This window comes from Carettochelys insculpta, chromosome 2 (genome assembly GCF_033958435.1).
Source record: "Carettochelys insculpta isolate YL-2023 chromosome 2, ASM3395843v1, whole genome shotgun sequence".
NCBI classification, from domain to species: Eukaryota; Metazoa; Chordata; order Testudines; family Carettochelyidae; genus Carettochelys; species Carettochelys insculpta.
Window position 1 is genome coordinate 180,274,958 of NC_134138.1, and position 16,074 is coordinate 180,291,031.

General features: G+C 44.7%; 1 protein-coding gene across 3 annotated transcripts in view; it reads left to right on the plus strand.

Annotated features, from left to right (window-relative positions):
* TPK1 (thiamin pyrophosphokinase 1) overlaps window positions 1-16,074 on the plus strand; it is a 501,862-nt gene that overhangs the window by 240,646 nt on the left and 245,142 nt on the right. For all 3 annotated transcript variants that reach the window (XM_074988056.1, XM_074988058.1, XM_074988057.1), the window contains exon 5: window positions 13,591-13,663. In XM_074988056.1, coding sequence (XP_074844157.1) covers window positions 13,591-13,663 — 73 coding nt within the window. The remainder of the gene's footprint in view (window positions 1-13,590; window positions 13,664-16,074) is intronic.

Here is a 16,074-nt window from a genome sequence, read left to right on the forward strand (position 1 = left end):
ATTTTAGTTTATACCACATAGCTCATTAGTGACAGGAGAACCATTTCAAACATTAGCAAAAATAAACTCAATAGCTCTACTTATCATATTACATTTCTTCTTGTCACTAAGGGTTAGGTTTTCAGAACAGAGAATTTTGTAGCATGATTTTTATTAATGATAATGGAAGTGGCTTGGCTGTCCCTGTGCAGAAAATTTCCCCCTGATGTATGCTTTGGGTAGTAGTTAGAGATGATGATAATCGAGTCTACAATTTATTTCACGTGTTACATTTTTATTATTTGCAAGGTGGCACACTACATTAGAGGAAAGCATAAATGCATACATTATTGAAGTGATAACCTCATATAATTTTATATTTTTCTTTAAATCATAGCATTTCCAAATTAAATAATCCTTTAATGTTCTTGAATTTTAAGGCTTTTAAAGAAATTGAAGGAAGTTCATTTCAAAGACTGCCAAATATTAGGAAACAGCTTAACGCTGTGGTTTATGCAGCACTTTCTGGTAGTCTGCAGAGAGCCGGCTGGTCATATGCATCCTTATTCAGCAAAGCAGTTATGCATGTGCTTCGCTTGAACTGGGGCCAGGGTGCTGATCTCTGTCACGCTCCTGAAAGCTAGAAGAAGCTAAATGTACACCATATAATTTCCAGATGTTGTGTTTCTATGTAAGGACTTGCCCTTGCTGTCATTAAGTATTGGTAAATTCTTTGAGGCAGGAATTACCTTTTGTTTTCACCTAACTTCCCACCTCTGCCACACCTGGGGCTGAGCTGCAGGTTGGTTGGTGAGGGCTGGGCATCTTCTCCCATCCTAGCAGCGGTGATGTACCCCAGGGTTCTTCCCTCCTCCTGCTGCAGCAGCTGCACGTTAGCTAGCTCACTCCCTTTTTTTGCCCCCCCCCCCCTTGCATTTAGCAGCTGTCTTCTCTCACAAACTGCAGCAATGCAGAAGACCCACTATTCTTTTCAGCCAGCCCCGGCAGGGTTATTCAGGACACCCCACCCCGGATTTTAACCATGAAGTGTATTTACCACGCTCAAGCTGTTCTGATCCCCGCCCCCAGAAGAAGGGACCTGCTATGCTGGTCCTTGGTTCTGTGCTGGTTCCATGGTAGCTCTTGGTAAACAGTCTCTCACCACTGCAATTCATCTCATGGCAGATGTACAGATGTGGTAGATTTGGTCAGGGAAGTTCTCCTGCCTTTCTTCAGCCAAGACGGTGAGCCCAGCATGCTGCACAATTGTCCACACCATGCACAAGTCCCAGCACATGCTTTCTGTTTTTACTGCACCTACCACAGTTAGGTCCTGGTCCCTGACGGGGGCTTTCATGTGCTATTGCAACACAAATAACGTTAAGGAAAGTTTTCTGAGAAGTGAAATGGGAGGTAGACTATGGGGTTGTGAACAGAAATGGACGTGCAGATAGAAGGGAGAGAGATGTGGGGCTTCACCCAGCAGAGGGGATGGCTAAGGAGCTGCAACCTAACGTGGGTGCCTCAGAGGGACCCATGAGTGGGAATACAGATGTAGTTGATCTGAACTGTGACGTGACGGTTGGTAGCCCTTTTAATCAGGGGTCTCAAACTCATGGCCCACGGCTTATCTCTGGTGGAGCAGTTGCACAGTCCAGCACAGGAGTACTGATGGGTTGAAGGATGGGGCTGTCTGTTCTCTTACCACAAGCAGCACCTCTTCCCACACCTACCCTGCCCCAGCCCCCATTGCATCCCATCTACCAGGGAGACAGCCTCAGGAATTACAGTGGGGGAGGGGGCTGGCATGGTGTAACAGCAGCAGTTGGGCTCCCTGGCACTCCCTGGGGCAGCGGTCAGCCATGGGGAAGCAGAGTGAAGTGTGCTGGCCAAGTGAGATCCACTTTCCTGCAACACCCGCCACATGGGGAATGGGGGAGGGGTTTGACAGCTGCTGCCATCCCACGCCAGACCCTTCCCCCCATAATCCCCAAGGCCACATCCCTGGGGACTGGGGTGCAATGGAGGAGGGGGCAAGGCCCCCAGCCCCAGGGCTAACTTGCCTGAGTACGCGCCGCTCCTTCAGTGCTCCCTGCCACCTTCTTGGTGCAGCTGCGTGGCTCTGACAGGGGTGAGCTCAGCCATCCCTCAGCTTTCTCGCTGGTTTAGTCTTCCCCAATGTGGGGCAGTTCCCTGCTCTGCAGCAGCTTTCACTTCCAGGGCTCCCTGGTGCAGCTGACTGCTGAGCAGCTCCGGAGGCTGCCCCTACGTAAACCAACAAAATTAAATTCGGTTGATCTAACGGTGAGCAACTGAATTTAGCTTTTTGTTTAAGTGGTGGCAGTGCTCGGAGCCACAAATGGCTCCTTAAAGAACTGCATGCAGCTCTGCAGCCACAGGTTGCCGACCCCTGCGCTAGACCTATTGTGTCTGGCTATGATCTCACTCAGGCCAGTTTTACAGTGGTGTAGGACCATTGGGTTTAATAGAATAACCCCAATTCCTGATAATACCAGTTTGAGTGATGGGAGAATCAGTCCAATTGTTTAGTTATTAGCTGATATTTACAGTAACAAAAGAGTAATGAGGTTAAAAGGATAATTTTTAAATGCAGCACATTGCCTCCTCTTGAGCACTCAAAAATGAAGATTTTTGTAGTGGGGTGGGATAAGAGACATCTCTTGATCTCACAGGCAAATTCATTTTCTTTACCACTAAAGGGTATGTCCTAGAAATGCCACTGAAAAAATAGTGTATTACTGTACAAGTATAATTATACTACTGTATAAATCATAGAATCATAGAACACTAGGACTGGAAGGGACCTCGAGAGGCCATCGAATCCAGCCTCCTGCCCCAGTGGCAGGACCAAGTAATATCTAAACCATCCCTGACAGACATCTATCTAACCTGTTCTTAAATATCTCCAGCGATGGAGATTCGACAACCTCCCTTGGCAATTTATTCCACTATTTGACTGCCCTGACAGTAAGGAACTCTTTCCTAATATCCAACCTAAACCTCCCTTGCTGCAGTTTAAGTCCATTGCCTCTTGTTCTATCCTCAGAGGCCAAGAAGAACAAATTCTCTCCTTCCTCCTTATGACTCTCTTTTAGATACCTGAAAACTGCTATGATGTCTCCCCTCAATCTTCTCTTTGCAAAACTAAACAAACCCAGTTCTTTCAACCTTTTTTCATAGGTCACATTCTCTAGACCTTTAATCATTCTTGTTGCTCTTCTCTGGACCCTCTCTAGTTTCTCCACATCTTTTTTGAACTGTGGTGCCCAGAACTGGACACAATACTCCAGCTGCGGCCTAACCAGCGCAGAGTAGAGAAGTCATTCTTCCGCTCATGTCTTGTTCACAACACACCTGTTAATGCATCCCAGAATCATGTTTGCTTTTTTTGCAACAACTGTTGACTCATATTTAGCTTGTGGTCCACTATAATCCCTAGATCTCTTTCTGCTGTAGTCGTTCCTAGACAGTCTCTCCTCATTCTGTATGTGTGAAACTGATTGTTCCTTCCTAAGTGGGGTACTTTACATTTGTCCTTATTAAACTTCATCCTGTTTACCTCAGACCATTTCTCCAATTTATCCAAATCATTTTGAATTATGACCCTATCTTCCAAAGCTGTTGCAACCCCTCCCAACTTGGTATCATCTGCAAACTTAATAAGCATACTTTCTATGCCAATATCTAAATCATTGATGAAGACATTGAACAGAACCGGTCCTAACACAGACCCCTGCGGAACCCCACTTTTTATACTTTTCCAGCAGGATTGAGAACCGTTAAGAACTACTCTCTGGGTACGGTTATCCAGCCAGTTATGCACCCACCTTGTAGTATCCTCATCTAAATTGCATTTGCCTAGTTTTTTTATAAGAATATCAAAGGGAGAATTACTCAGACTGTTGGAGAAATAGTGGGTCAAATTATTACAGTATATTTAGGCCTGACAGGATTCAAATATTTATATATAACTGACAAAAATTTTCAATTTTTGCAGCCTTTTTCTGTATTATGAATTTGTTTTCACACTTACACATTTGTGGATTTTAAGCACTTTCAACTTTTAAAAATTAATTTAAATTTTCATAGCTTTGAAAAATTATGAGGGGCAAACAACAATAATTAATGACAGTAGTGATTGAGATTCAGAAAGAAAGCTTTACAGTCCCTAAGACAGTCATCACATATCAAAATATACAAACTAAATAGGCCCAAATCCATTTCTAATAACTTCACAAGCAAAAATGTTCTTACTATGCCTTTATGTAAATTCTGATAATTACTGATGGAAATATTTGTCTTTAGGTTTTGTGTGTGTGTGAGAGAGATTAAATGGATTTTTCTTATTTACTAATAAAAACATAACCTTCTATGCCTAAATATGTTCCCAAGAAAAGATTTCTTACTTTAAATCACATATACCAACAGGGACTGACCCTAGAGCATTTATGCCTTGTTAAATATGTTGTGTGTATAAGCCACCTGTCATGCACCCCCAGTACTATACATGACAGTGATCACTACATTCATCTAGTGGCAGCAATGGATCATAAAGCACCATCACAGTGTATCAGATAGATACATAGGCTCTCTCTGGAGCATTGCACACAGTGTCTTCTTCGTTTTTATTCTGTTTGAAAACAGATACAATGTTATGAAAAATTAGCAGCAGAGAAGCATAACGAGCTATTGAAGAGTATAACTCAAAATAACTGCCTGCAAATTTGTCTGTAACAATCACATACACACAAAAACATTTCCCCAGGCATAGAGAGTTAATGAAATACCTGTGACAGCCCAGTTTCTCATTCTCTGTCCCCTCTTCCCCAAAGCCCAGCTGGGAGGTGTCCCCCAATCCATACACCTAAACCCCTACCCACAGGTGCCCAGCCCAGTCTCCCGAAACCTATCCCTCTTGCACAGAACCCAGCTGTGCCCTGCCCCCTGGCACTCACAGCCACAGAGCCCTTCCAGGTGAGACTCCTGTCCCTGCCCCCACCAGTCCAGGTACCAACACCTGCTCTCCCTTAGAGACCAGGGACCCAGAGAGAGAAGCAGCCTGATGTTAGCTCCAGGCTTGCATGGAATTTCCTTCACACTGTCACCTTTCTCCTATAGGACGGACGGGAACTGCAGCCAGCTGCCAGAAGTGCAGGGTGTTTCAAAGTTACCCTGCTATTGCTTGGGCTTTATTTTTTTTTCTGCTATTGGATGTGCCTCAGTGGCATCCCTTTTTATCTTTCAGTTAATGATTTCTTTCCAAAGGTGAAATGTGCCAAGGCAACTCCACAACAGACTTAGACTTCAAGGCCAGGAGGGACCATCATGATCATCTAGTCTGACCTGCTATATGTCACAGGCCACAGAACCTCACCCACCAACTCCTGTAATAGGCCGTAATGACTTGCTGAGTTACAGCAAACACCCGATATGCATGATTCTGACTTGTTCTTAACTTGCATTAGTGCGAGTAAAGCGCAAGTTGAAATCCTCTCCCCAGCTCCCTGCTCCAGGCCCCGGCTACCCAAGTGGGGGAAGCCAGGGAGAAACCACGCCCAGCTCCCAGAGTGGCAGGAAGCCCGGGGGGGACAGGAGGAGCTGCCACCTGGTTCTTGGCTTCCTGCCACTCTGGGAACCAGGAAACTGACCAGCACTGGTCATCCATTCAGGCCTGCTGACAGGGGAGGCAAAGGGGACAGTTGCGCCAGGGCCCAGCAATTCAAAAGGGTTGGGGACTTCTGGCCACTGCCCCTACTGCGGGAGTGGTGGCAGCCTAAGCGCTGGGCTCTTTAAATCACTCCTGGAGCTCTGTGCAGTATGCCTGGGGCAACTGTGAGGGCGGTGCTGGCGCAGTGCTGAGGGCTGGTTTCCACAGCCCCCTCCCTTCCAGCTGAGGTCCTGTCCCTTCCAGGAGCACAGACCTGCCCACCCCACACACACACTAGGGACCCAGAAAGTCTGTCAGCACCCCCCTTCACCATCCATTAGGATACAGTGCAAGCGGAGAAGTACTGACAGAACGAGACTCATAGCAGGATGTAGGTGGCTGTCTTCCACTTTACGTATCTACATCCCAGCATCCGGTCACAGTGGAATTCACAGCATCCCTGCATAGCTGCCTCCACATCCTGTAAACACCTCAACTCACTCAAGCCTGATATTTTTTTTCAGGAAATTTTGCTAGGGGCCTGTGTTTCTGCCTGTGAATATACTCACTGCAGCCTCTAAGCAATGAACTACAAGCAAGATCCAGGAAATGGGAGGAGTTTCCTCCTAACCTAACCTTTCTCCCAATGGCTGGGTTGTGGGCTGTTCAGATGTGGGACTCGGGCCGTGGCTACATTAGCATTCCCCTTTTGAAAGGGAGATGCTAATGAGGCACTTTCATGCACATGCAGCACCTCGTTAGCATAATGGCAGCCATGTGCATTTCAAAAGTGCCGCTTTTGAAACGCACACCGCCCCTTCTTCCCAAAACCAAATGCACCAAAACCACTTGCAGGACCCAGGAAACTGACATACTCAACTGAGTTGCAACCACTCATGAACCATTAGTAAGGAGGCATCAGACAATCTCCCTCAGCTCTCCAGCCGTGCACCCCCGAACTGGACTGCTGAGCACTGATGGCAAGCCTGCCCAGTGCATGTTCGTTGCCTAATTCCTGCCTCTGACAAAAGGATATTGCATGTGCAACAGCCCTTGTGAACCTGAACTGAGACTCGCCAAACAACCACAAAGCAGTGTTCTAAGTAAAACATAAAAAAAACAATGTGTTAACGCCAGAAAGATCAATTTTAAGAGGTTGAAAGTAGCTGGGCTAGAGATCAAAGCTGGTTACTTAAAAATAAACATAAGAAAACTATCTGAATTCTAACATTCTCAGATGAAGCAGGATTTGAATCAAAGCAACCTCACCCTAATACATGGCAGCACCATCCCTATATGCATGTGGGGCCTGGGACAAGCCCTACCCTCCGCCCTACCCTGCTCCCATCCCACCCCTGCTCTGTTCCCAGCCTGCCACCACTCCCCTATGCCCTGTCCCTGCCTATTCCCATCCCTGCTCCAACCGCCCCCTCATCTCCTTTGCACCCCTTCCTCAAAAATCCCCTCCCCTGAATGATGTGACCTAGGGATGATTACTGTTGGGGTGCAGGGGGTGGGGAAGTTGGAGCTGTCAGGAAGGATTGAGTTTTATCGCAGCTTCAGGAAGTGGAGTGATCTGGCCCCAACCAGCTGGGCTCTCCCAGCCCTGCTTCCAGACACATCGCCTGAGGGGAGTGGGCAGGGCACTTTTTCCCACAGCTTCCACTGCTGCTGGGGAGTGTGGTGAAGTGAGGCAGGCCCCACCGCTGCTGCTGCTATCAGGAACCCTGGTAATCCTCCAAGCTGCCCTGGGCATTGGAGGGGCTGCCAAAATGTAGGCCCAGTGCAGCCATCCCGAGCTGTCCTACGAATGGGACAGCTCTGACAAATGGTATATGGAGCTTACAGGTCCTCAGTACACAGACTGGATTCCTTGCCAGTCTGGGACCATTCTTTCCCATGCCAAAGTCTTTGTCCTCCCTGGGTTAAGGTGAGAGAGAGAGGCCATATAACATCAATCTCCTTGTTTTATACTTTCTTCCAGCTGACAGGTGGTCCAGGCAGTCTCCATTGATCAAGCAGTTTCCAACACATATATGCCTTCTCTAAGGAATCTCTGGGCTAGTGCATTGTGGGGTTGAATGAGCTGTTAATGAGTGTCTGCAAGAGATGGCTAATCCTGTGTTGTAACTGAAGGACTGTGGTGGTTCCCAACCTCACAGCCTATTGCAGTACTTCACATATAATGACATATAAGCCTGTTGCAGTGCATACAGCCTATTGCAGCAACAGGTATTGCAGTACTTCACATATAATGCAACAGGATATTAATCTCAGAGGGGTAGCTGTGTTGGTCTGTAGCTTCACAAATATCTAGCAGTCCTGTGGCACCGAAGAGACTAACACCTTTATTAGGTCATGAGTTTCAAGAGCTTGTTATTTGTCAGGTTATTAATGTTCAGCTGGCCAAGACTTCAAAAGGTACACCACAAAAAGTGTTCCCTCTAATTTTTTCCATCCACAGTGGAATACGTTTTATGTGCACCAAGGTATGCATTGGATGTGCAACACCAAAATGAACACACACTGCCCTCTGTGGGTGGCTGTGGGTGCTCTGTTAATCAGTTGGGTGGCACCTGAATCTCTTCTGAGTCCATGTGCTCAGCTTGCAAGGAACACTGCTCATAAAACACACTTTGTATAATGTATTATAAGACAATGGTGAATGGAGGGGTTCTAGGTATCTACTTTGAGCTACAGAGTGTCTGAGAGTTTGCAGCTGAGACTCCCAAGCAAAGATGGTTGTACCCCCTACAGGCCAGATTTAGAGAGCTCTCTGATGGGGGAGCAGGGCTCAGCATCTTCCTATGGGTGCCTTAGGCAAGGAGTTATGTAAGGTGATTCAGGCTTCTTGTGAATGCCATATGAAGGTATCTGTCTCCCATTCATTGTATAGGCAGCCGAAGTGCCTAACCTAGGATTTGTGAATCAGAAGAAGTGGGTCTGCCCCATGAAAGCTCATCACTAAATAAATTATTTTGTTAGTCTTTAAAGTGCTACTTGATGGCTTTTTTGTTTTGATATACTGCAGCTAGTAATTAGTATAAAGAATTCAAACATAGGAGATTTGGTGATCATATGTCAGCCACATTAAAACCCCTGGACTGCATGCAGTGTTTGAGCACGAGTAATTATAAAACTGCTAATGAGCTATAGAAGTTCATTGAAATAAATGTGACACATCATAGGATACTCTGCTTAACTTTTTCCTAATTCAGTGGGGTGAAGGGCAGGAACTGACTTGTGGTGACCCCATTTTAACATTCAGAGTAAACTTCATTTTAATAGCCTTCATTGCATTAGCAAGTGGGAAAGCAGGGAAAGAAGAAAGAGTGGGTGTTTACCTGTGAAGTTTCTCAGACTTCTGAGATCTTTTAATTAGTATAACTAGTTTAGTAGTAAACTAAATTGCTAGCAGCCTTATTGAACGGGTGTTCTTTGTCTTACTAGAGCAAACCTGGAGTCCAGTCCTGTTTCCACTGAAGTGAATGAGCTTGATTCTCTTCCCACTTACACTTGTGTTGAATTCAATGGAGCTAATAAGAATGAGAGGACAGGGTGTGATGCGTTTTGTTATTGAATTCAATAGGAGCAGAAGCAGTCCTTAAAATGTGGGATTGTACTGGTTGGCTTCGCTGGGAGTGAACAATGGTGGCTGTTTTGGAAGAAGGTAGTTATGGGTTGAATGCTGTGTAAAAGAGTGTTTAAAGAAAAAAGTCTGTTATAACGAGTACAGAATATTTTAATGAGTTTTTTTCAATCCCGTGGGAACTTTAAAGAGATATTTTGGTAATATCAGGTAGGAATAAACTTTCCTGGTATGTTGCTAAATTTCATTAAGATTTTTTTTTTAAATAAAAGTATATAGTAGTGAACAAACTTACTTGTAAATCCCTTGGGAAAATACATTGACCTCAGAGAAGGTTACAAAATGCTGTAGTCCCTGTTTAATTTCAAAACTAACTTCAGCCTCATCTATGGGACAGTAACCATTATTTTCATACTTCTGTCTTGCCTTTTCATCTGTTATCTTATGAGTGTTTGTATTTACAAGATTTTAATAATGAAGAAAACTATCTTTCAAAACACTTGACAAAATACCATTATAGCATGCTGTTCCATTCTATGCTTGAAAATAATGTTCTTTAGTGAAAAGAGATTTTAGAAGAGAGGCTTTTAGGAATTTAAACTCTAACGGATATTACAAAACCCTGGAAAATGAATGTGTGTGTGTCAAAGTTGTTTCTGAGGCTGCTTACCCCATAACCTCAGCCATGCAGGACCCAACGCCATCAACAGCCTCAGAAAGAACTCTTGACATTGTCATCCAAGAGGCTGACAAAGGAGGTTCTGTTGTCATCGTAAATAGGATAGACTACCAAAAGGAGGATACCAAGAAACTCTCCAATACCACATGCTACAAGCCACTGTCCCAGGATCCTGCTGAGGAATACACAAAGACACTACAGCATCTGCTCAAGACCCTCCCTATAAAAACATAGGAACATATCTACACACACACACCCCTAGAACCCCAACCAGGTTGATTCTACCTATGCCCAAGATCCATAAACCTGGGAATCCCGGACACCCCATCATCACAGGCATTTGCATTCACTACAGAATTGTCTGTACTCTCTACTCAGACCCTATGCTACCAGCGCTACCAGCTTTCTTCAAGATACCACAGACTTCCTTAGGAAATTAAAATTCATTGGTGACTCCTGAAAACACCATCCTGGCCACCATGGATATAGAGGCCCTTTACACCAATATCCTGCACGAAGATGTACTTCAAGCTGTTAGGAACATTATTCCTGATGAGACTGAGACAAATGGTGGCAGAGCTTTGTGACTCTGTCCTCACCCATAACAATTTTAGATTTGAGGACGATTTATACCTTCAAATCAGTGGCAGCACTATGGGTACCCGCATGGCCCCGCAGTATGCCAACATTTTTATGGCTGACCTGGAACAGCTCTTCCTCAGTTCTCATCTCCTAGTGCCCCTTCTCTACTTGTGCTATGTTGATGACATCACCTGGACCCATGGGAAAGAGGCTCTTAAAGAGTCCCACCGTGATTTCAACAATTTCTACCCCACTGTCAAACTCAGCCTGGACCAGTCCACACAAGAGAGCCACTTCCTGGTCACTACTGTGTAAATAAATGATGGTCACATAAATACCACCCTATAGTGAAAACCCACGGACTGCTGTGCTTACCTACACGCCTCCAGCTTCCATCCAGGGCACACTACATGATCCATTGTATACAGCCAGGCGCTAAGGTACAACTGCATTTGCTCCAGTCCCTCAGACAGAGAAACATCTTACCTTTACCAAGCTTTTCTGAAGATACAATACCCACCTAAGGAAGTGAAGAAACAGATTGACAGAGCCAGGTGTGTACCAAGAAGCCACCTGCTACAAGACAGGCCTAACAAGGAAAACAAGAGACCACCACTGGCTATCACATACAGACCCCCAGCTAAAGCCTCTCCAGTGCATCAGTGATCTGCAACCCATCCTGGACAATGATCCTTCACTCACCTACAGACAATCTGCCAACTTTGAACAAATTCTCACCAGCAACTATAGATCACAACACAGTAATTCTAAACCTGAAAACAGTCTCTGCAACAAACCTCACTGCCAACTCTGCTCACATATCTACACCAGCAAAATCACCACAATATTTATCAACCACACGATCAGGGGCTCTTTCACCTGCACATCTATTGATATAATATATGCCATCATGTACCAGCACTGCCCTACTGCAATTTACATTGGCCAAACTGGACAGTCTCTACATGAAAGACAAAGTGGACATAAATCTCACATCAGGAACGGTAACATACAAAAACCTGCAGGAGAACACTTCAGTCTCCCTGGACACTCAGTAACAGATTTAAAAGTAACAGTCCTACAAAAAAATTTCAAAAATAAAGTGCAAAGAGAAATTTCAGAGCTGCAATTCATTTGCAAATTTGACTCCACCAACCAAGGACTGGACAGAGACTGGGAGTGGTTGGCCGTTACAAAAGCAGTTTCTTGGCTCTTGATGTTCACACCTCCACATTAGCAACTGACAATGGGCCACATCCCCCCTGACTGAACTGACTTGATTTCTCCTCACTTGATGTTCACAACTCCACATTCACTGCCGATAAGGGGCCACATCCACCCTGACTGAACAGACTTTGTCAGCTCTGGCCCTCCCCTTTACTGAGACTCCCTCTTAAATCCTCCTCTGAACCCCCCACCCCACCCCACTCATTCATCTGGCAAAGTGGGTCTTTCCCACAAAAGCTTATGCTCCAAAATATCTGTTACTCTATAAGGTGCCACAGGACTTCTTGTAGTTTTAATAGTGTCCTTCTGTCCATTACCCTGCTACAAGGAACTAACCAAATTTTCCTTATTAAGCATACTTCTAGTGTACTAAATTGATTTTCATGTAACTTCTATTTGATTAGCTAGTTTTCTGTATGTGTGTATGCGTGCAATGCATGGAACTCATTCCTGAGTGCTAAACTGGGCAACCAATTATCTTTTGTGGCTACCAGCCCAGAAAGCCTCTAAAGGCTATATGGTATTTGAAGGTGCAGAGGACTAGTTCAGATCTTTTGGGGGAGATTTAAAACTTTAGGCTGGCAAACACAACATAGGTCATACTTAGGCCTTTTGTTGTGGCTCCTCTCCCACCATGACATATTTTAGCCAATGTGAGCAGAGATGTTGTACTGGATTCTGCTTACTTACAATGCCTTGTATCATGCTGATAAAAGAACAAGTTCTGCTGAATGTTTGACTCCCTACGAGACTAGATGCTATGGTACAATGAATTTGTTTTTTAAGCTGTTTTGTTGTTGGCACTGAATTTATATAATAAAAGATGTTTAGAGCAAATCTTTTTGAAAATATGCATACGCTGTTCTTTTCTGAACTCTGTTTGGGGAGTTGCACGTGTCCATAAAAATGTAGGGTTTTGGGCGGGTTTGATTGTTTTTAATGTTTTACCCCTTAGTATAGGGACGGTATCTGTTTATTGCCATCTTGTCGGTGTTAAAATATGGGCTTACTGACTTAAAACAGTAGACCTCTGAGTTATTCGAAGGTTGTGTTGCTGGGCATGCTCACATAACTAAAATTCCATGCAAGTTGGGACGAGCTGGGAATCAGGCCTGGCCCCAGCTCCCCTGTGCTTGTGGGAGTCAGGAAACTGACTAGCACTAGTGCGCTGCTCAGTTTCCCTGCTCCCAGAGTGGCAGGGAGCTGGGAACCAGGTGGCAGTCTGGCTCCCAGCTTGGAAACTGACCAACACATCACTGGTCAGTTTCCCAGCTCCTGTCAAGGGCAGCAGCTAAGAGTCAGGCTCCTGGCTGCTGCCCTTGACTAGGGTGACCGTATCTCCCTATCCCAAATATCGGACTGGGAGGTGTGGGGGGAGGGGCAGTTCTTCTGGACTGCACCAAGCCCCAGGGAGCTGGTGCTTCTCACCCAGAGCCCCAGGAGAGTGGCAGCCCCTGGGTGCTCCCTGCCTGGAGCCCCCGAGGGCCTAAATAAGGGACAATTCATCCCTTTAAAAAAAATTAGTCAGGATGCCTTTTTGGTGTGCCAAATATGGGACTGTCCCACCAAATACTGGATGGTTGGTCACCTTACCCGTGACAGGAGCTGGGAAACTTACCAGCACAGCAGCTGGTCAGGGAGCTGGCGCCTGGCGGCCCGGAGACAAACACCAGCTCCCCACCACTCAAAGTCACATTAACGCGAGATACATGCAAGTCAATTGTGCGTATCTTGGAGTTCTACTGTATTACCTTTGGATGTAGACTGCTTTCTTTTCCCCTCTTGGAGAGAGGAATATCTTCACACTTTTTTTTAAGAAAATAGATGTTGTAATTTTTGTTTTACTGTTCACTGCTTTTCTTTCAGCTTCTTGCCTGATTACATCAGTGGTGACTTTGATTCCATTAAGCCTGAAGTCAAGGAGTATTACAAGATCAAGGTAAACTAAATTGTTTTAATGTGTTTGCATTTGTTTTTGTTAAAGCACTATGGGACCTAGTCAATTAGTGAGAAATCCTTAGCATCTCCTGTGAATTACTTAGCATCCATAGTTCCTTTTGGTGTCTGAGATTTTTGTCCAGACCTTATGTTATATGTGAATGGCAATATAGAATTTAATAAATAAAAAGTATAGAAAAAACAAAGTGATATTGAAGCAGTGGGTTTGCATTTGAGAATTTACAGCATAACCTCAATAGGTTAGAGATATGTAGGGATTTTCCTGCACGAAACTATTGTGTACTTTCTAAAACTGAGTTTGAAAGACTTTTTTCCCCCTTAACTAAGGTTAGGAAGTAAAGTATCTACATATCAGCATGGTGGCACCCACAAACTATTTCAGAAATGTGATTTTTTTATATGATGCAATTTTTTGTCCTTTTAGTAACAAATAGCATATAAAGACTTTTTTTGCTGTTCCTTTCTTGATCACACAATGACACGGTGAACCAAGTGCTTACTAGCTCTATGTTTGCCCAGTGCAGCCTTTCATGGGACTTCCGGATGGATCCCTGCATATGTTCATTTGTACCTAATGCAGCCAGTACATGTTCCACTAACACAATTTTAACATTCCTCCTCTTTTTAAATAAAATCTTCTATTGATTAAATTCCCCTTTCTGATGATTTACCACGTTTAAAATCACTATTCTTAAAATTACTATGCATAGCCTGAGAAAGTGTTACATGCAGTCCAATAAAAGACTGTCTATACTAGCCATAGAGGAAGACCACTGATACGTGATTTTTAGCTATGCCAATTCCGGAGGTAAAATCAACTTAGTAGTGGTCAACTTTAATGTCTGTTTATGCAGAAGAAGGTCAGTGGGAGCATTTCTCCTGTTCGCCTTCCTTAATCCTGACTTTGACCCCCAGAAAGTGCCATTGTGTACAAAACAAAACCTTGGAAGATCAGCCTCAAGTGGGTTGATCTTTTGCGGCAGTGTACACCTGCCTCACTTTATCTGTGACTTTGTGCTCTGAGTCTTGCCCCTTATGCCTCAAGAAATTCAGTAACTTCAGAATTTTCAGAACTGTGCGGCTTATAGGCACAGTCAGCACTAGTTACACATATGCTACAGGGCTGCTTCTTCCTCATAAGGTGGGTAACAGCCTCCCTGACACACGGATTGGATATTTTTTCTTTGGATTACAACTGTGTAGGGTGAATGTACGCAAGGACGCTCCTACTGAGACTGAAATAGAAAGTAGCTAATGGCCCAATTCCCTTCTGGTAGTTCAACTGTAGTATGCAGCCACTATAGATCCAATTCAAGTCCTTGCTTAAGGCACAATGGATTGTAAAGTGCTTTGTTGGCATTCACTGTCTTCTGATCTGAGAGCTCGCATCTGATCAAGAGTTTCCATGTGCCTTATACCTAAGATCTGAAGTTTCCATCTAGCAGTTTGTGATTCTGATCCAGATTCAACTACTAAATTGGTTCCTAGGACCTCATGATTATGTGGTTAATGTTTGCAAAATCAGTTTGGTTTTTTTTTAAATGTTTGCTACCTATTAATGTTTCTGACTCATTTTGCTGATAACTGCTAATTTCACAGTGCAGTGGGAAGCCAGGCTTGAAAACTGCTACCACAGAGAACATTCAACTTAATATCTGGATTAAGTCTTAATAATGGTGCTGTAAATTATACATTGGTACGTGGGCATAGTTTATATGCCAGAGGTTTAAGAAAGGAGCTGCTGTAATTAGGGGCTGGTTTGGTGAGAAAGAACTAGTAAGACAGTGTTAGAATGCGTACGCTAAAATCAGGGGATGTCACACCTTTTACAGCAGTTCCTCTTCCTAATAAAACATTCCTTTTATCAGATAAATAGTATCAATTTGTTAGCGTGTACCTTATATCACCCTTTTGAGTTAGGTCTAGCAAGTGGCCTAAAAGACAATAAGAAGAGATTCTTTATGCACACAAGGAGCAATGAAAGACACAGGCAAATGTAGAAGGGGTGCTTGACAGGTTCCGGCTCCCAGAATTGCTCCTCCCCTTCTGGGTCAGTGGGCGGCCATCCCACCCCACTGCCATGAATATCCAAAACAACCTCCAAACCCCTAGTTCGGGGGTGGGGGGGTCCCACCTTGCATCAGGTAGGTGAGAGGCAAGTGTTCAAAGCCCCCTGCCTTACCTCAGGCAGGGGCTGGGGAAATTAGCTCAAATCTTGGCCTAGCCTGAGGTCTGGGCAACAGCAAGTCCACAGTCTTTAGGAGGCCCCTGGCCCTAGCTCAGGGCAGGGCGGCAAGCCCAAGAAAGCCCAAGCTCAGGAGCAAGGTGGGGCTGGCCCAGGCCCTGGTGCAAGGCAGGGTAACAATACCACAGTCTTAGGTGGCCCCTGGC